The 12,653-nt window shown below is 37.7% G+C and overlaps 2 protein-coding genes across 2 annotated transcripts in view; both read left to right on the top strand.

The window, feature by feature from the left end:
• The window catches only part of LOC112558815 (low-density lipoprotein receptor-related protein 2-like), a 55,053-nt gene extending 50,583 nt beyond the window's left edge, over window positions 1-4,470 (top strand). The window contains 4 exon segments of the mRNA XM_025229541.1: window positions 355-414; window positions 900-987; window positions 1,366-1,519; window positions 1,816-4,470. Coding sequence (XP_025085326.1) covers window positions 355-414; window positions 900-987; window positions 1,366-1,519; window positions 1,816-2,118 — 605 coding nt within the window. The 3' untranslated portion in view covers window positions 2,119-4,470.
• A 1,354-nt stretch (window positions 4,471-5,824) lies between these two features.
• On the top strand, window positions 5,825-12,469 carry LOC112566542. The gene is made up of 4 exons (XM_025242771.1): window positions 5,825-6,392; window positions 7,536-8,275; window positions 8,814-9,035; window positions 9,431-12,469. The coding sequence occupies exons 1-4, from the start codon at window positions 6,278-6,280 to the stop codon at window positions 9,827-9,829; spliced, it is 1,476 nt and encodes a 491-aa protein (XP_025098556.1). The 5' UTR covers window positions 5,825-6,277; the 3' UTR covers window positions 9,830-12,469.
• The last annotated feature ends 184 nt before the right edge of the window (window positions 12,470-12,653 follow it).

The following is a 12,653-nucleotide window of genomic DNA, read 5'->3' as shown; positions in this document are numbered from 1 at the left end:
GTATTTTCTACAGCTCGCGTATAGTTTTCCTTGTACTTGCGGTTTCGGACTCATTAGTAGTAAGTCTCCATCCTTGTAAGATTTCGGTCTTTTATCTCAGGTGGTTGCTTTGTCGAGCACCGTCTAGAATTCCCCTCTTTTCGTGAAATCTTAGAGAAATTGTCTCTCCTACTAGAGCATATCTCTCTACCTCTTACCATACTTTGGGGTTTTGTGCATTAAAAGAAAATTCTAATTTAGTCTGTAATTGGACACAACTGTGTTTATTTTGTATAAATATAAAGGCCTGCTTCTCCTACTGTTGAAAACATTAAAAAATTGAGAATTGAACTGTTATGTTCTTTTTTTTCATAGGTTACCTGGGTACGTTCTGTGAAGTGGCCCAACAGAAAGGCCACAATAGATCTGCCTCAGGTAAGAGAAATATGCCTCTCGGCACTTAATTAATAATAGTAATAATATTGTATACACAAGGACAGGCAGACTGGGCCAAGGCCATGAACACAATAACAAAGCATGGCGATCTTGAGTTCAACGCGAGCCCAAACTGAAAGTGGATGAGTGGTCAATGCTCACCCTGATGATGTTGACTTTTTCCAGAAAAAAATGCGTCTGGCAGCTGATGAATTTTGTGACACAATCTATGTCAGTATGCCATTAGGTGGATGTCATGGGGTCTGAAGTATGGCATCACTGTGCTTCAAAGTGGGTGTCTGTCTCTGGGTGGGTGTTGATGTAGCGGGAGTGCAAGTTCACAGCAATTATACTCTGTGTTACCAGCGCCTGTGCGTTTGTTTTTAGCCTGTTACTTTAATAATTGCCCCTCTTTGCCACATAGCAAGTAAATTTTCGCATTCTTTGAAAACATGATGCTGTCATCTGCTTTGCTCTGCTAACAGAAAACATCAGCATCATCGTGCCTGTGGTTCTGGCAGTCGTCATTGCCGCCATTCTCATTGCAGTTATCGTTGTGCTGAAGCGACGAGGGTGAGCTAATGTTTAATGTTCTCGTTGCTGACGAGAGAATAATAATGGCTGGCAGTTGTAGGCTGTGACATCATCATCGCTGCTTCTAGCACTCGAGTTTCTTTTAACGAGGATTCTGTGGTTTGTCTTTATTACTGACTGGAAAATAATATACATTAGGTAGAGAGAAAAAGAGTAAACTATTGAAGACAGACACTTCACAAGTGTCAAAATACACAAGATATTTTGTTCTGTTAGCAATAGAAGCTTTTTCATCGTTAAGAACAGATTAGGTCTTTGCATCTGTGCTATGTGTTTAAGTGTATGAGCGTTTGTGTGTGTGTGTGTGTACGCGTGCATGATATAAACTAATTTTATTATAAACATTTGTAATATCAGTGTGGACTTCAACTTCAAAAAGCTGATAAGTAAGCCGGGTGTGAGCTCGCAAAACAAGATGCACACTACAGTCAGCTTTAGAGAAGGCGGGCAGGTCAAGCTGGGAGTCCCTGACATGGCCCATGATTCCTCCGGACCCACAGAGATGCAACAGGTGAGCAGTGTGCAACAGGAGGCACCATAATCTGTGTTTAGGAAAGAGGCAACAGTTTGCCTCCGTAACTCTAAACAGTTTCGAACTTCATGATTGGCAAGAAATAAATGTGGCTTTGCGATTATCAATGGCCGACTGAACTTGTAAAGAGTTAAAAGGTGCATAATATTTTGCCAAATCACCTGTAGAAATCGTCTAATAATGTGTGGCGAAAGTATGGGACGAGTACATGTTAGTTGATGTGGAGCTTTCCCGACATTTTAATGACTCCTATGCCGTCGGACTGTCTGCCCCAGGTTTCTGATGCTGCATCTGGCTCACTCCACGACCCAACATCTCCGACCAACTTCACCAACCCCATGTACGACAGTCTACACGCCCGCGACACCATGGTGTTGCCAGGCAACCCGCCCCCTCACGAGTCGTCCACCGATGATTTCGTACCCCCGCCCGTGTCTCGTCGCTCTGACATAATTCATGATCAGCTAAGGTCATCACGTGACGTCAGTCCTCAGGTCGAGATAGTCCCGCGCGCCCTTGACCCCACAGATGATGATGAGCACGACACAGCTGGCTTAGTACGGTCGGGGTCGCACTGACCCGCTTCGTCAAAAAAGACTGAGAAAACGAGAGGTATGAAAGACTGGCAAGAGAAGTATCCTCAGGAGACGAAATGCAGACTAACTCGCCCATGCTGTACCACCGAGGGCGCAAAGTGAACACAACTCATCGAAATGTTTAAAGAGAAAACTACGTTAAAACTGTAGTCACGCATCAATGTACACGATGAAGCTTTTATGCAACAGTAAGCTGCGGGACAGCTTTTTTCCGTTTTCTATTTTCTCTTGTCTTTGTTTTCTTTTCTCTTTTTTTCTCCTTAAGCTTAAGAATTGCCGGAAAGAGTGATGCTTGATAACACTGGGAACAACTGCTTTTGATGAAATTTGTATCAATTGTCTCGGATATTCCTAATCAGGGCGAAGATGGCGGATATGCAGTCAGATGTGTTGTCAAACACGTGCCTGGATGGTTCGGTGGGGGGAAGGAATTGGTGTCATTCTCTAATACAAGCAAATTATAACCAAAGTAGGATTCCTTGAGCTAGGAAATAAGTCCCACGTGATTCTATGTGTTGGAACTGTTTGTTCCAAAATGTCGCTGACACAAAGATGTAAAACATTTTCTGTATTTGAAGGCTGAGTGAAATATGGAGATTGAACGTTGTTGCCGTTGGTCTTTTAACTTACAAATATAACTCTAAAAATAGAAGAAAGATCATTAAGAATCAAACAAAGCTGATTTATAACAAAGCATATTCAAACCACGCCTATAATGCCCTTATGTTTGCCTGAGGCAGTTTTGAGGGTAATGTGTGGGTTACTCTCTCCTCTCTGGTTACTCCACAACATGGGTCTTTTGACTGCACACCCCAGAGAGATGACCTCTTGGTCCCACTTCCGAGGGAGAGCTTTTTCTATCGGTCAGGTATTTCCTTCAATCCAGCTATTCTCGACTAGATGGTAATTCCGAAATGGGTTTTTGTCTCGACTAGTGATGTACCATACTGGGGCTTACTGCCCAAAGAGTTTTTCTTACAAACTAAACAACTCGCAGAGTGCCTTCCTCTCGATTATACAAATATTTTTTTAACCTTGACAGCCTATCCCAAATGATGAATGATGAAGTTGAATCACGACTATTTCTGTCAGTAAAATAGAAAAGACACGTGCACATATCATAAGTGGTCCGCCCTCCTCGGGAATAAAGCCAGATTCCTTTTGAGAAATGCATGTCAGCTGCAGCAACTAAACATTCATCAGACATGAGCAGACAGTGCATATCCCGTGAAGATGCCATAGTTTCTTCAATGACAGATAACCACAATTTAAAATGCAGATCCGAGTATCAGAGGTAGAGGTAGTCCCGGCCAATTAGTCGGCTGGAGATAGTACATGAGCTAAAGTACTCATTTTTAAATATCCAGACATCAAAGTCCTACAAATACTATTCTGTTACTAAATAAAAATTAAGGCATATTTCCATAAAAGACGACGTTTAAGATGTCTTCATGCCGAATATGCAGCAAAGGACTAAACCTGGATCCAAGTTTCAGACGGGGTAGATTTTTATCATATCGGCTCTTTCTCCAGCTTTTACTCTTGTCTTTACACATAAAGACACACAAGTACACCTTATTCGAACGCCATGCCACTTACAAAATATCTCACGGCTAACAGGTTAGAACAGTTGTGCAAACCATTATCTTGCATGGCAGCCAGCTCAAGAATGCAACCAGAAAGCAACTTCACCGCAAATCTCCCATCATTAAAGTGCCAAACCCGAAAAGAACGGCTGCTCATTAGGCCTCAAGGTGGCGAGCAGTGATTGTTCCCTTTCGCATTATTCAATTCTACATGACACGAACATATATCAGAGTAATTTTAAAAATCTGATAACAACCACTGAGCCACGTGAGTAAACGCTCAGCAGAACTGAAGTATTGCCGATAGCTAAGTACCTACGGGGGGACAATGTGGTGCACCCTAATGCATCTTTGGGTCACACCTGAGTAATTTATCCTCCAGGAAGAACAACGTGTGCATGAGTTTTATGTCTTTGGCTGAGAAGTGTACACCATTTATTTCACCCTGATTTGATGTGATATTTGGATTTTTTTTTTATACGAATCAAATGTGAGAAACGTGTAAATATTTTAGCTTGGTATTCTAGACTAGTAAAGTGGTGTACATATATACATGATACATTGTAATGTATATTTTCATTACCTAAATATGATGCAGCCTTTAAATGCAGCGGTATTTTCCACTATCTTTGACATAAACTCCTAAGCAAGCATTCCTAATATGGCTTTGGCGATGAAATAGTCATAATAAAAGTGAAACACATGTGCAGATGTATGCGTGTACATCACTGCGCGAGTGGACAGATAACGTTTCCTCTGTTTCATTTGTTCTTTCGATTTTGTTTCCTACCTGCCTGTCTTTCTTTCTTCGTGTGTAACTTATTAATTCACGACACCTTTGTTAACTATCGTACGTCACTGACAAAATATGGAAGACGATACCAGCTACTTCCTTAGCTCACTAATCTCTCTTTTACACACACACAAGCACGTGTGCATGGAACATTGCGCACATGCCTACATGCCTACTATGCTGGTGCTATTCGAAGACAACGTACAATTGTTTAAGGCAAACAGCAAGAGCATGTGCTAGAAGCAAATGGAAATTTCTCAACTTTTGTATTCATGTACTATAGGCAGCGTACGATCAGAGGTGGCCTTTTGGGGGAGGGGCGGCTATAGGTCAACCGCTCCTGAGCCCCGTGATAGGAGATTCATTTGTCACCGTCAGCTACTCATACAAATATGACACAGTATGACATTCGGCCAGGGCTCCACGTACTGATAAGGCCGCCTCTGGTACAATCATCTCAAATCACACTCACTCTATTTTACTGCACAGAAGTGTTCACTTTGAATTACAGTTTGATCAACATTTCTTTGTTAGCAGTATAACCTTTAAATTCGTTAATCGAACTTTGCAGATTATTAGTATGTACTGCGACTAATCATCTGTTGCAAATTTGCACCTAACTTTAATCACTTATTTACTGCAATACTGATCGAGCCCTTGGCTATGAATTAAGTGACCAAAGAGTCACTGTTACTCTTTTATGCCTTACACCATTTGTATCCATTTAATATTAAACATACTATATAAAACTTTAGCCTGTATATATGTCAAACATAAAAGAATGTAAATGCAAATTTTTTCTGCTTTTAAGTGGTCGAATTGATCTGGAAGGAGGTCGATCGATTCGATGCAATATGAAGGTGAATTATTTGAACACTCCAGATGAAAAGATTACATAAAAAAAAACAACTGAAGAAAAGATCAGTTACATCTAAATATTAAATGGTAAAAAGAAAAGAGTCCATAGGTTACATCCATTATCATCATGATTATTTCATTTATACTCATTGATAAAGTGGAGAGGGCATTGGTGTTTTACGCCCATCCAGCAATTGCTATATATATCACGGCAAGGGAGGCAGCCTTGTAAACATGATGGAAATATTGAGATTGAACCATAAATACATTTTTAGCGTAATATATTCGCTCACTAGCAACTAACTTCGAAAAACAGATTGCAAACCTTTATAAAACGAACTCTAAAACTTCAGGTAATCTAAATGAAACGCACAATGGTCTAACTATAGTTGCCACGTGACAGCCATGTGATCTACTCGCTACCCATTGGGCGCTGCCATGGGTACTTCAGCTTGTCATATTTTATTTTATTTCCGCATTCTTAAATATCAGAGGTTACGAGTTGTAAGCCACCAAAAACAAATACTATAAACGTTATATAACATTAAAAATAAAAATATTAAAATACAACCAAGGATATATTAACTTGTAAAACTGTTATTTATTAATTACAACTTTTGGATCGAAACGACTTCGAAATTGCGGCTACCTGAATGATACGGCCGGTTGATTTGCCCGATGCTCTAGGAACAGCATGTTTACTGTCACCGTCTTAAAGCCAACCCTTTAGACCTTTAGAACGGTTGTCTGTGTTATGTTACTGGCTGTGGTTTCTACTGCCGCCATGAAATGGACGTCGTGGACTGGAGAGGTCAGAGGAACTTTTATGAAGTTGAAATTACTACTCACTAGGCATCAGGTTGCCTGAATCAGTCGCAGGACCAACGCAAAATAGTTATCTGTGATGCGAGAGATAGGAGCAGGTTGTCACAGTCAGCACGAAAAGCAAAGCAAACTAATGAATCGGGAGATGCGAGAAATGCCTGGGGGACTTCTTCCGTATACCAGTGTCTTCATTGGTAATTATCATTTTATAATATTTTTGATTTATTTTGAAGTAAATCATTGCTACTAATGTTAGCTTTAAATTATGAATTTGTTAACTTTTTCGCATTTGCTTAGGCCAGTACAAATACTGAAAAAGTTTCCTTGGGTTAATCATTTTCAATCATAATTTCATCATTTAGTTGGTACATGCACAAAAATTCATTAATTTACAGAAAGCATAAAAACATTTGTATATGTATATATATACACACACACAAATGCAAAAGAAGTTAAGAACATATAATTAAATGATTTTATTAATGGACACAGAAAAGAAATAATGAAGATAACCATGAATCATAAAGACCAGTGTTTGTGATTTGCTAATTCATCATGCTTGTTTCCAGTTTCTAGCCCCCTTCTTATTTTGTGCATGCACATACACGCCCATGTTCATCAGTAAGACTGTTAGCCTAACAGAAGATTAAATAGAAAAAATGCCATGTCATGTTGAAGGAACCTAATGTTGTCATCACACTTAGTCAAAGTCATGTGATTGTAGTTGTACTTCCTTATTTATGCTATTACAGCTTATAAATTGTAAAGCAGAGATATGGTATGAAAATGACACATATTAGCTTATAATGTAGATGTCTCAGTGTGGGGCTATGTTTTATGGATCTGCATACAAAGTGAACACACAATGTTTTCTATGCTTCTGCAAACCACAAAGGCCTTTTCTTCTATTGCATTACAATTTAGAAATTATTGTATGTATAAAAAGGGAAAGCAATCTGTGTTTAAGAGTGTAGATAAGTCTCTAAAGAGATGTATATTGCATAAAACATTTTCCATACTTTAACAAACACCATTTTATTATGGTTTTGAGATTATTTTATGTGAAAAAGAATAAAGCCATGTTTGCAGTGCTTTTTTTTTTTAAGAAACTTAATTGAGACTACTTCTTAGATTACAATTTTGGTAGAACTAGCAATGCTTTTCTTCCACTTTATTGGATCAGTATATGGTTGATTAAAAACCTTGCTTCATGCCATTAAGTGCAAACAAGATAAACACTTTGAATGTATAATGCTATAATTTAAACAGGTTTGTCTTGTTAGCATTGAATGAGCTGAAATTCAGCAGGTTAATTTGACAAGTAGTTATCATTTCAGATGCAGGTATGCCAGAGTTTACCTATGCCCTACTGCAGTGTGTTAGATGTAGCCATGAACGAGAAGTTCTGATCCAGAAGCTGCAAAAGCTGTGGACCACACCAACCAACACCAACCATGTCCTGCCACTTCTTTCCGTTCGCTCAGGCTTTGACCTTTATTTAAGGATTATGAAGTTCCCTCCAGGGTCAGAAGTGATTATGTCAGCTGTGAATATACCTGACATGGTTCATATAGTAAGACATCACCAGCTTCAGGTGGTTCCTCTAGATATCAGTATTGATACCACAGCACCGAAAGTGGAGCTTCTAAAAGACATAGTTACCCCACACACAGTGGCTATTGTCATTGCCCACCTCTATGGTAAGATGTGCTCCATTGACGACATTATCTCATTTGCCAAAGAAAGAAACATTCAAGTGATAGAAGACTGTGCAGAATGCTTTGGTGGCTTTGAGAAGCTGAGCCATCCTGAAACAGATCTTGCTTTATTCAGTTTTGGTGTAATAAAATTGCATACTTCTTTTGGTGGCAGCATAGCAAAAATCAAAGACATTGACATGTACAGAAAAATGTTGGAGCTTCATTCGACATACAGGTTACAAACCCGACTGGCTTACATGAGAAAAGTTCTGAAATACATCGTTCTGTATTTTTGCCTTGATGTGCCATTTGTGAACAAAAATGGCATTCGTGTATTTCAGACTCTTGGTATCAACCACAAAGATTTCGCTATCAAGGTAATTGAAGACTGATTGCTGTTTGTCTTAGACTAATAGAAGACTAGCTATTATAGCTGGAAAGAACTGTAATATTGAGAATATCATTTTCTGTGTTCTGGTTTATATGTGTACTTTTGGAACTGACACCTGCAGGTAGTCAACAACCTTTAGATACAGAGGTATAGAGGCAAAATAATCGAGGTCATCCTGGATAAATAAACAGTCCCAGGCCATCAGAGGAGGAATCATTACCTTTGGAGCCTTTATATTGGCAAACGATCAATCTTTCAGAAATTGACTGGTGTAGCAAATAGTGAAATAAAAGGCAACCATGTTAAGTTGCAAAAATGAGTTTAGTTATGGGATACTCAGAAGGAAGAAAGAAATAATAGAACTGTGACATCTGCGGGCATAAAAATCAAAATTATGTGTAACATTAATAGTATCAATGCAGTAACAGTAATGTAGCACTGCCTTTCAAATCCAGTTTAACATACAGTATTTTATGAAAATTTGGAGATTTAGAAACTAGTATATGTTTTTGTTTCAAATGTAGATGCTTCGAGGGTTTCCCAAAAATATGCTGGAAAATATTCGCATGCAGCCTAGTGATGCTCTTCTGGCTACAATGCTGAGAAGGCAGAAATTGTTTTCTGAGTCAGATTTCTGCCTGCAAAGACTGAAAGGAGAGTACATGGCTAAAAGATTACCAGACAGCCTTGATATAGTTGGGATAAAAGCTCCAGTAAACAATTATTGGCTTTTCCCAGTTTTGGCTGTAAGTATACATAAAGCAACCATTTTTGTTTCTAAGAATCTAAGTTGTATTGTTGCTTTTGTGATTGAATTTAAAATCCTACCTACTGTCATAGAATTTACCCTGTAATTGAAGCTATAAGAGGCAGTGACTTTGTATCAACTTCTGAATGCCTGACTTCTGTTTTCAGTGATTTTTACCTCTAATTTTGAAATCTAAAGTGATACATTTTGGGAAAGTGTTGACCAAAAGCTTATGTGCGGTTGAATGTTCCAGTAAGGCTGGGTTAGGAAAAGATAGGTTTAAAAATTATCAGTTTTGTGTTTTTGGGGAAGGGGGAATGGGAATGGCAGAAAGAAGATAAACTTGCACATGAAGACTAACAAGTTAGTGGCACTTATCTGTGATTTTTCCAGGAGAATCCAGACAACTTTGTTTCCTTGCTTAATGCCCTTGGAGTGGAGGCCTACCGTGGTGCTACCCAGCTAACCGTTGTAGAGCCACACAATGGAGACCCAGAGCCCTTTACACCCTCCCCTCTAGACACCACATCAGTGATCAACAGCTGCACAGCTTATGTACCAGAAACAAACTGTGGTGATGATACTAGTGTTTCAGTGAAAATACCGGCTGTGAACAAACGGTACCCACATGAAGCAAAGTACCTCATAGACCACGTGGTATACTTGCCCATCAATAAGCTGGTACCTTTCCATCAACTGAACTGTATGCTACAGGCTATTCGCCTTGCAGTAAATGTAGACAAGGTAGAGGTAAATGGCAAACTGAGGGTGATGCTGCCATCAAAATTGTGATAAACAACATATCAGTTAAAACCTTACCCAGTTGGAACTGAATGTGTGTTTGATGAAGTGTTGGAATCGGTGTTTTCAGACATCAGCTTCTAGAATTACAAGAGTCAATCAGGTGGCATAAGCACCAGTCATGCTGCTGAAAGTCACATTGTGATAATCAAAATAATGCATCTGAATAGTTTTTACATAAGGCTTTACAGATCACACTGTATTATGCCAGTGCCCTCATGAACCTCGTGCAACGCATTTTATACAAGAATCTTTTTCATAGAATCTCTTTTTTGCTGTTACTTGTTAGCCACATTGTCCTGTGATAATGTACTGCCTTAAAAACACTTATTCATGAATCAGTCACATAAAAATTATTTTTGTTAACATTTATTCCCACATTTTTAAACATAAATTTTAGGTTTTTAAGGTTTTTATTGCTAAGAGTTAAAGACATTTTCTGTGATTGTTGAGAAATTTGACGTGTGTTTCTTCAGACAAATTTATATCTATCATACCTAAATATGAAGTCTTCCTGAAAGAGGAATCTCTTGAGAAAATGTTTTTTGTTCTTATGTTTACTTTCTTTACTGTTAGTGAGGAGATGAATGAAGGAATGAATCAAGATTTACAATATAACTTTTATTTATTATATCACTGCAGAAAAGACTGATTTATGCTTATAATTGTACAATTACTGTAAAACTTGTAATTCATTTGGTTTGTGGTTGGTGAAATGTATCTAATAATGGTGCAATGAAGGAATTTAGATTTTTTTCTTTTCCCTTTCAAAAAAATTTTTTTGGGGGGAGGGGAAGTACTTGTGTATACGTATAAGCCTTTTTTTTTAATAAAAAAAATGCAGAAAAAGTATTTACACATGTAAGCCTATCAGAGAAGTATTTATATCAGGATACAAAGGGGTTTTTTTTTTTCATTTTTAATAATAATAGATTTGCTGGATTTTTCACATGAACTATCCTTTTCTTTTTGTACAGGAATTTCTTTCATTATTGATACCCTGTAAATAGCTTTTAGAGCAGAAAGCCGAAGATTAATAATGTGACTGTGTACTGAGGCAATGTGTCTGCTTAATTGCAAAAATGAAAAATATGAACTTTGTGGTTAATTGAAAACTTTTAAAATACATTCCAACAAGTTGAAGATTCAGCTTTTGGTTAGAGGAGCTTTCTATACACTCATCATTCAGCAGTTACTGCAGTATTCTTCATGGGCTTGCTTGCCAGTCAATGGACAAAGTTCTAGGTGGTTTTAAACAACCTGTCAAACTATTAAAATGAGAGAAAAAAAAACCCAAATGTAAACTGGTTTCTGTCTGATGGATACATGTATAGAAAGTTTTCATTACAAATACCATGATCTATTGCTTCAGTATTTTCCATATATAAGGGATCTGCAGTACCCCATCAAGTAATTACTGTGTTAGATCATCAGCTGCAACTGAAGAGTTTTATAGTCAGAAAAAAATCATGTTGATATTGTCAAGTTCACCACATCCTTTATTTTAATGGACTATACTGTCATTTGATAAAATATATTGGCAGATCTGTATGCAGATGGTTTATTACCTTTTTCGTTCCTAAATGGTCAGATAGTGAAAATTTTATGTAAATTATCAGTTTTATCTGGTCTGTTTGTTACCTCAGGTGCAGGTTTGCTATTCATGCTTGGCATCCAGTTTTTTTTCTTGACCCATAAAAGTTTTAAAGAGCTTTCAGGCTATGATAATTGTAAGATCAATTGCTGCTCCAAAGATTTGAGAAAATCTGTTGTTTCACTTTGCCAAATCCTACTGATTGCTTCTTTAACTTTTTGCTAAGCCATTGAAAACGGTTTTAGAAATTTTCTTAAGCGCCGACAAAACTGCCTGTAGAGACATTCGTAACTCAGTACTTTTTAATATATATAGTATATTTAGGTCAGTCTATTAAAAATGGATAAGCTATGCAAAAACTTTCATGCTGAAAGTTCATCAATCTGCTGTAGCAAAAGGAATTTTGTCTTCTGCTTTGAGTATACGTTATTGCCAATTGCACCAGGGTTTCTTTTAACCAGCCGTTTGACCTGGCAGAGTAACATATTTAAATCATTTATGTTTGAATGGTATGGTCCAAAATTATCTGGTTTTTGCATAGTCTTTGGTTAGAGCTCATGTTGACACTTTGCACACATGTATAATATGCTGCCATATATATGGAATGTAGAGTGCATTCAAAATTTTGAATGAATATTCAGTCTTCCAGATTTAAAGCACTATACAGCCCATCACAGTGATGCACATGGCTCTTTCTAGTAAGTTCCTTTGTCTTTCTGTGAAATGAGATCTCTGACCTAAATTCTGAAGTTTTACATTCCTGACTGAATCATTAGTTTGATCCCAAATGGAAATCGTTTATGCTTTTAAAATTTTCTTAATGTGATATGGAACTTGTACATGATTTCCACATGCTTTTAGTTCTCCATGATGGGAAGTACTGTGCCTGTTACAGAACATTCTAATGATTTTAGAGTATATGGTTTTGATAATTAAAAAAACTGTAAATACCTTCAATCAACAAAATGGTATCTGACCTCTTCAAAATGCTGGGTGCTCTTTAAGCATACTTGGAATAAACCATAATTGCATCTAAAGAAATCATTTTAAAACAAAGAGGGGACTACAAAAAATAGATACACTATTTGCTGTCTTGATCAACTTTATATTTAGCTGTGCAGAGTGTATGTTTCTGTGTCTGTGTGTTCATGAAGGTGCATTTGATGCTTGCACACCTGTGTGTAAAGTGCTTTCAGCCATGTTATATTACTATTACTACTC

The sequence above is a fragment of the Pomacea canaliculata genome, linkage group LG1 (genome assembly GCF_003073045.1).
Source record: "Pomacea canaliculata isolate SZHN2017 linkage group LG1, ASM307304v1, whole genome shotgun sequence".
Lineage (NCBI taxonomy): Eukaryota > Metazoa > Mollusca > Gastropoda > Architaenioglossa > Ampullariidae > Pomacea > Pomacea canaliculata.
Note: the sequence above shows the minus strand (reverse complement) of the source record. Positions and strands in the feature narration are given on the sequence as shown.

Coding starts and splice junctions, on each gene's coding strand:
- LOC112566542 (XM_025242771.1), top strand. CDS start 6,278: ATGCGAGAGATAGGAGCAGGTTGTCACAGTCAGCACGAAAAGCAAAGC. Junction 6,393..7,535: donor GTATACCAGTGTCTTCATTG/GTAATTATCATT, acceptor TTATCATTTCAG/ATGCAGGTATGCCAGAGTTT. Junction 8,276..8,813: donor ACAAAGATTTCGCTATCAAG/GTAATTGAAGAC, acceptor TTTCAAATGTAG/ATGCTTCGAGGGTTTCCCAA.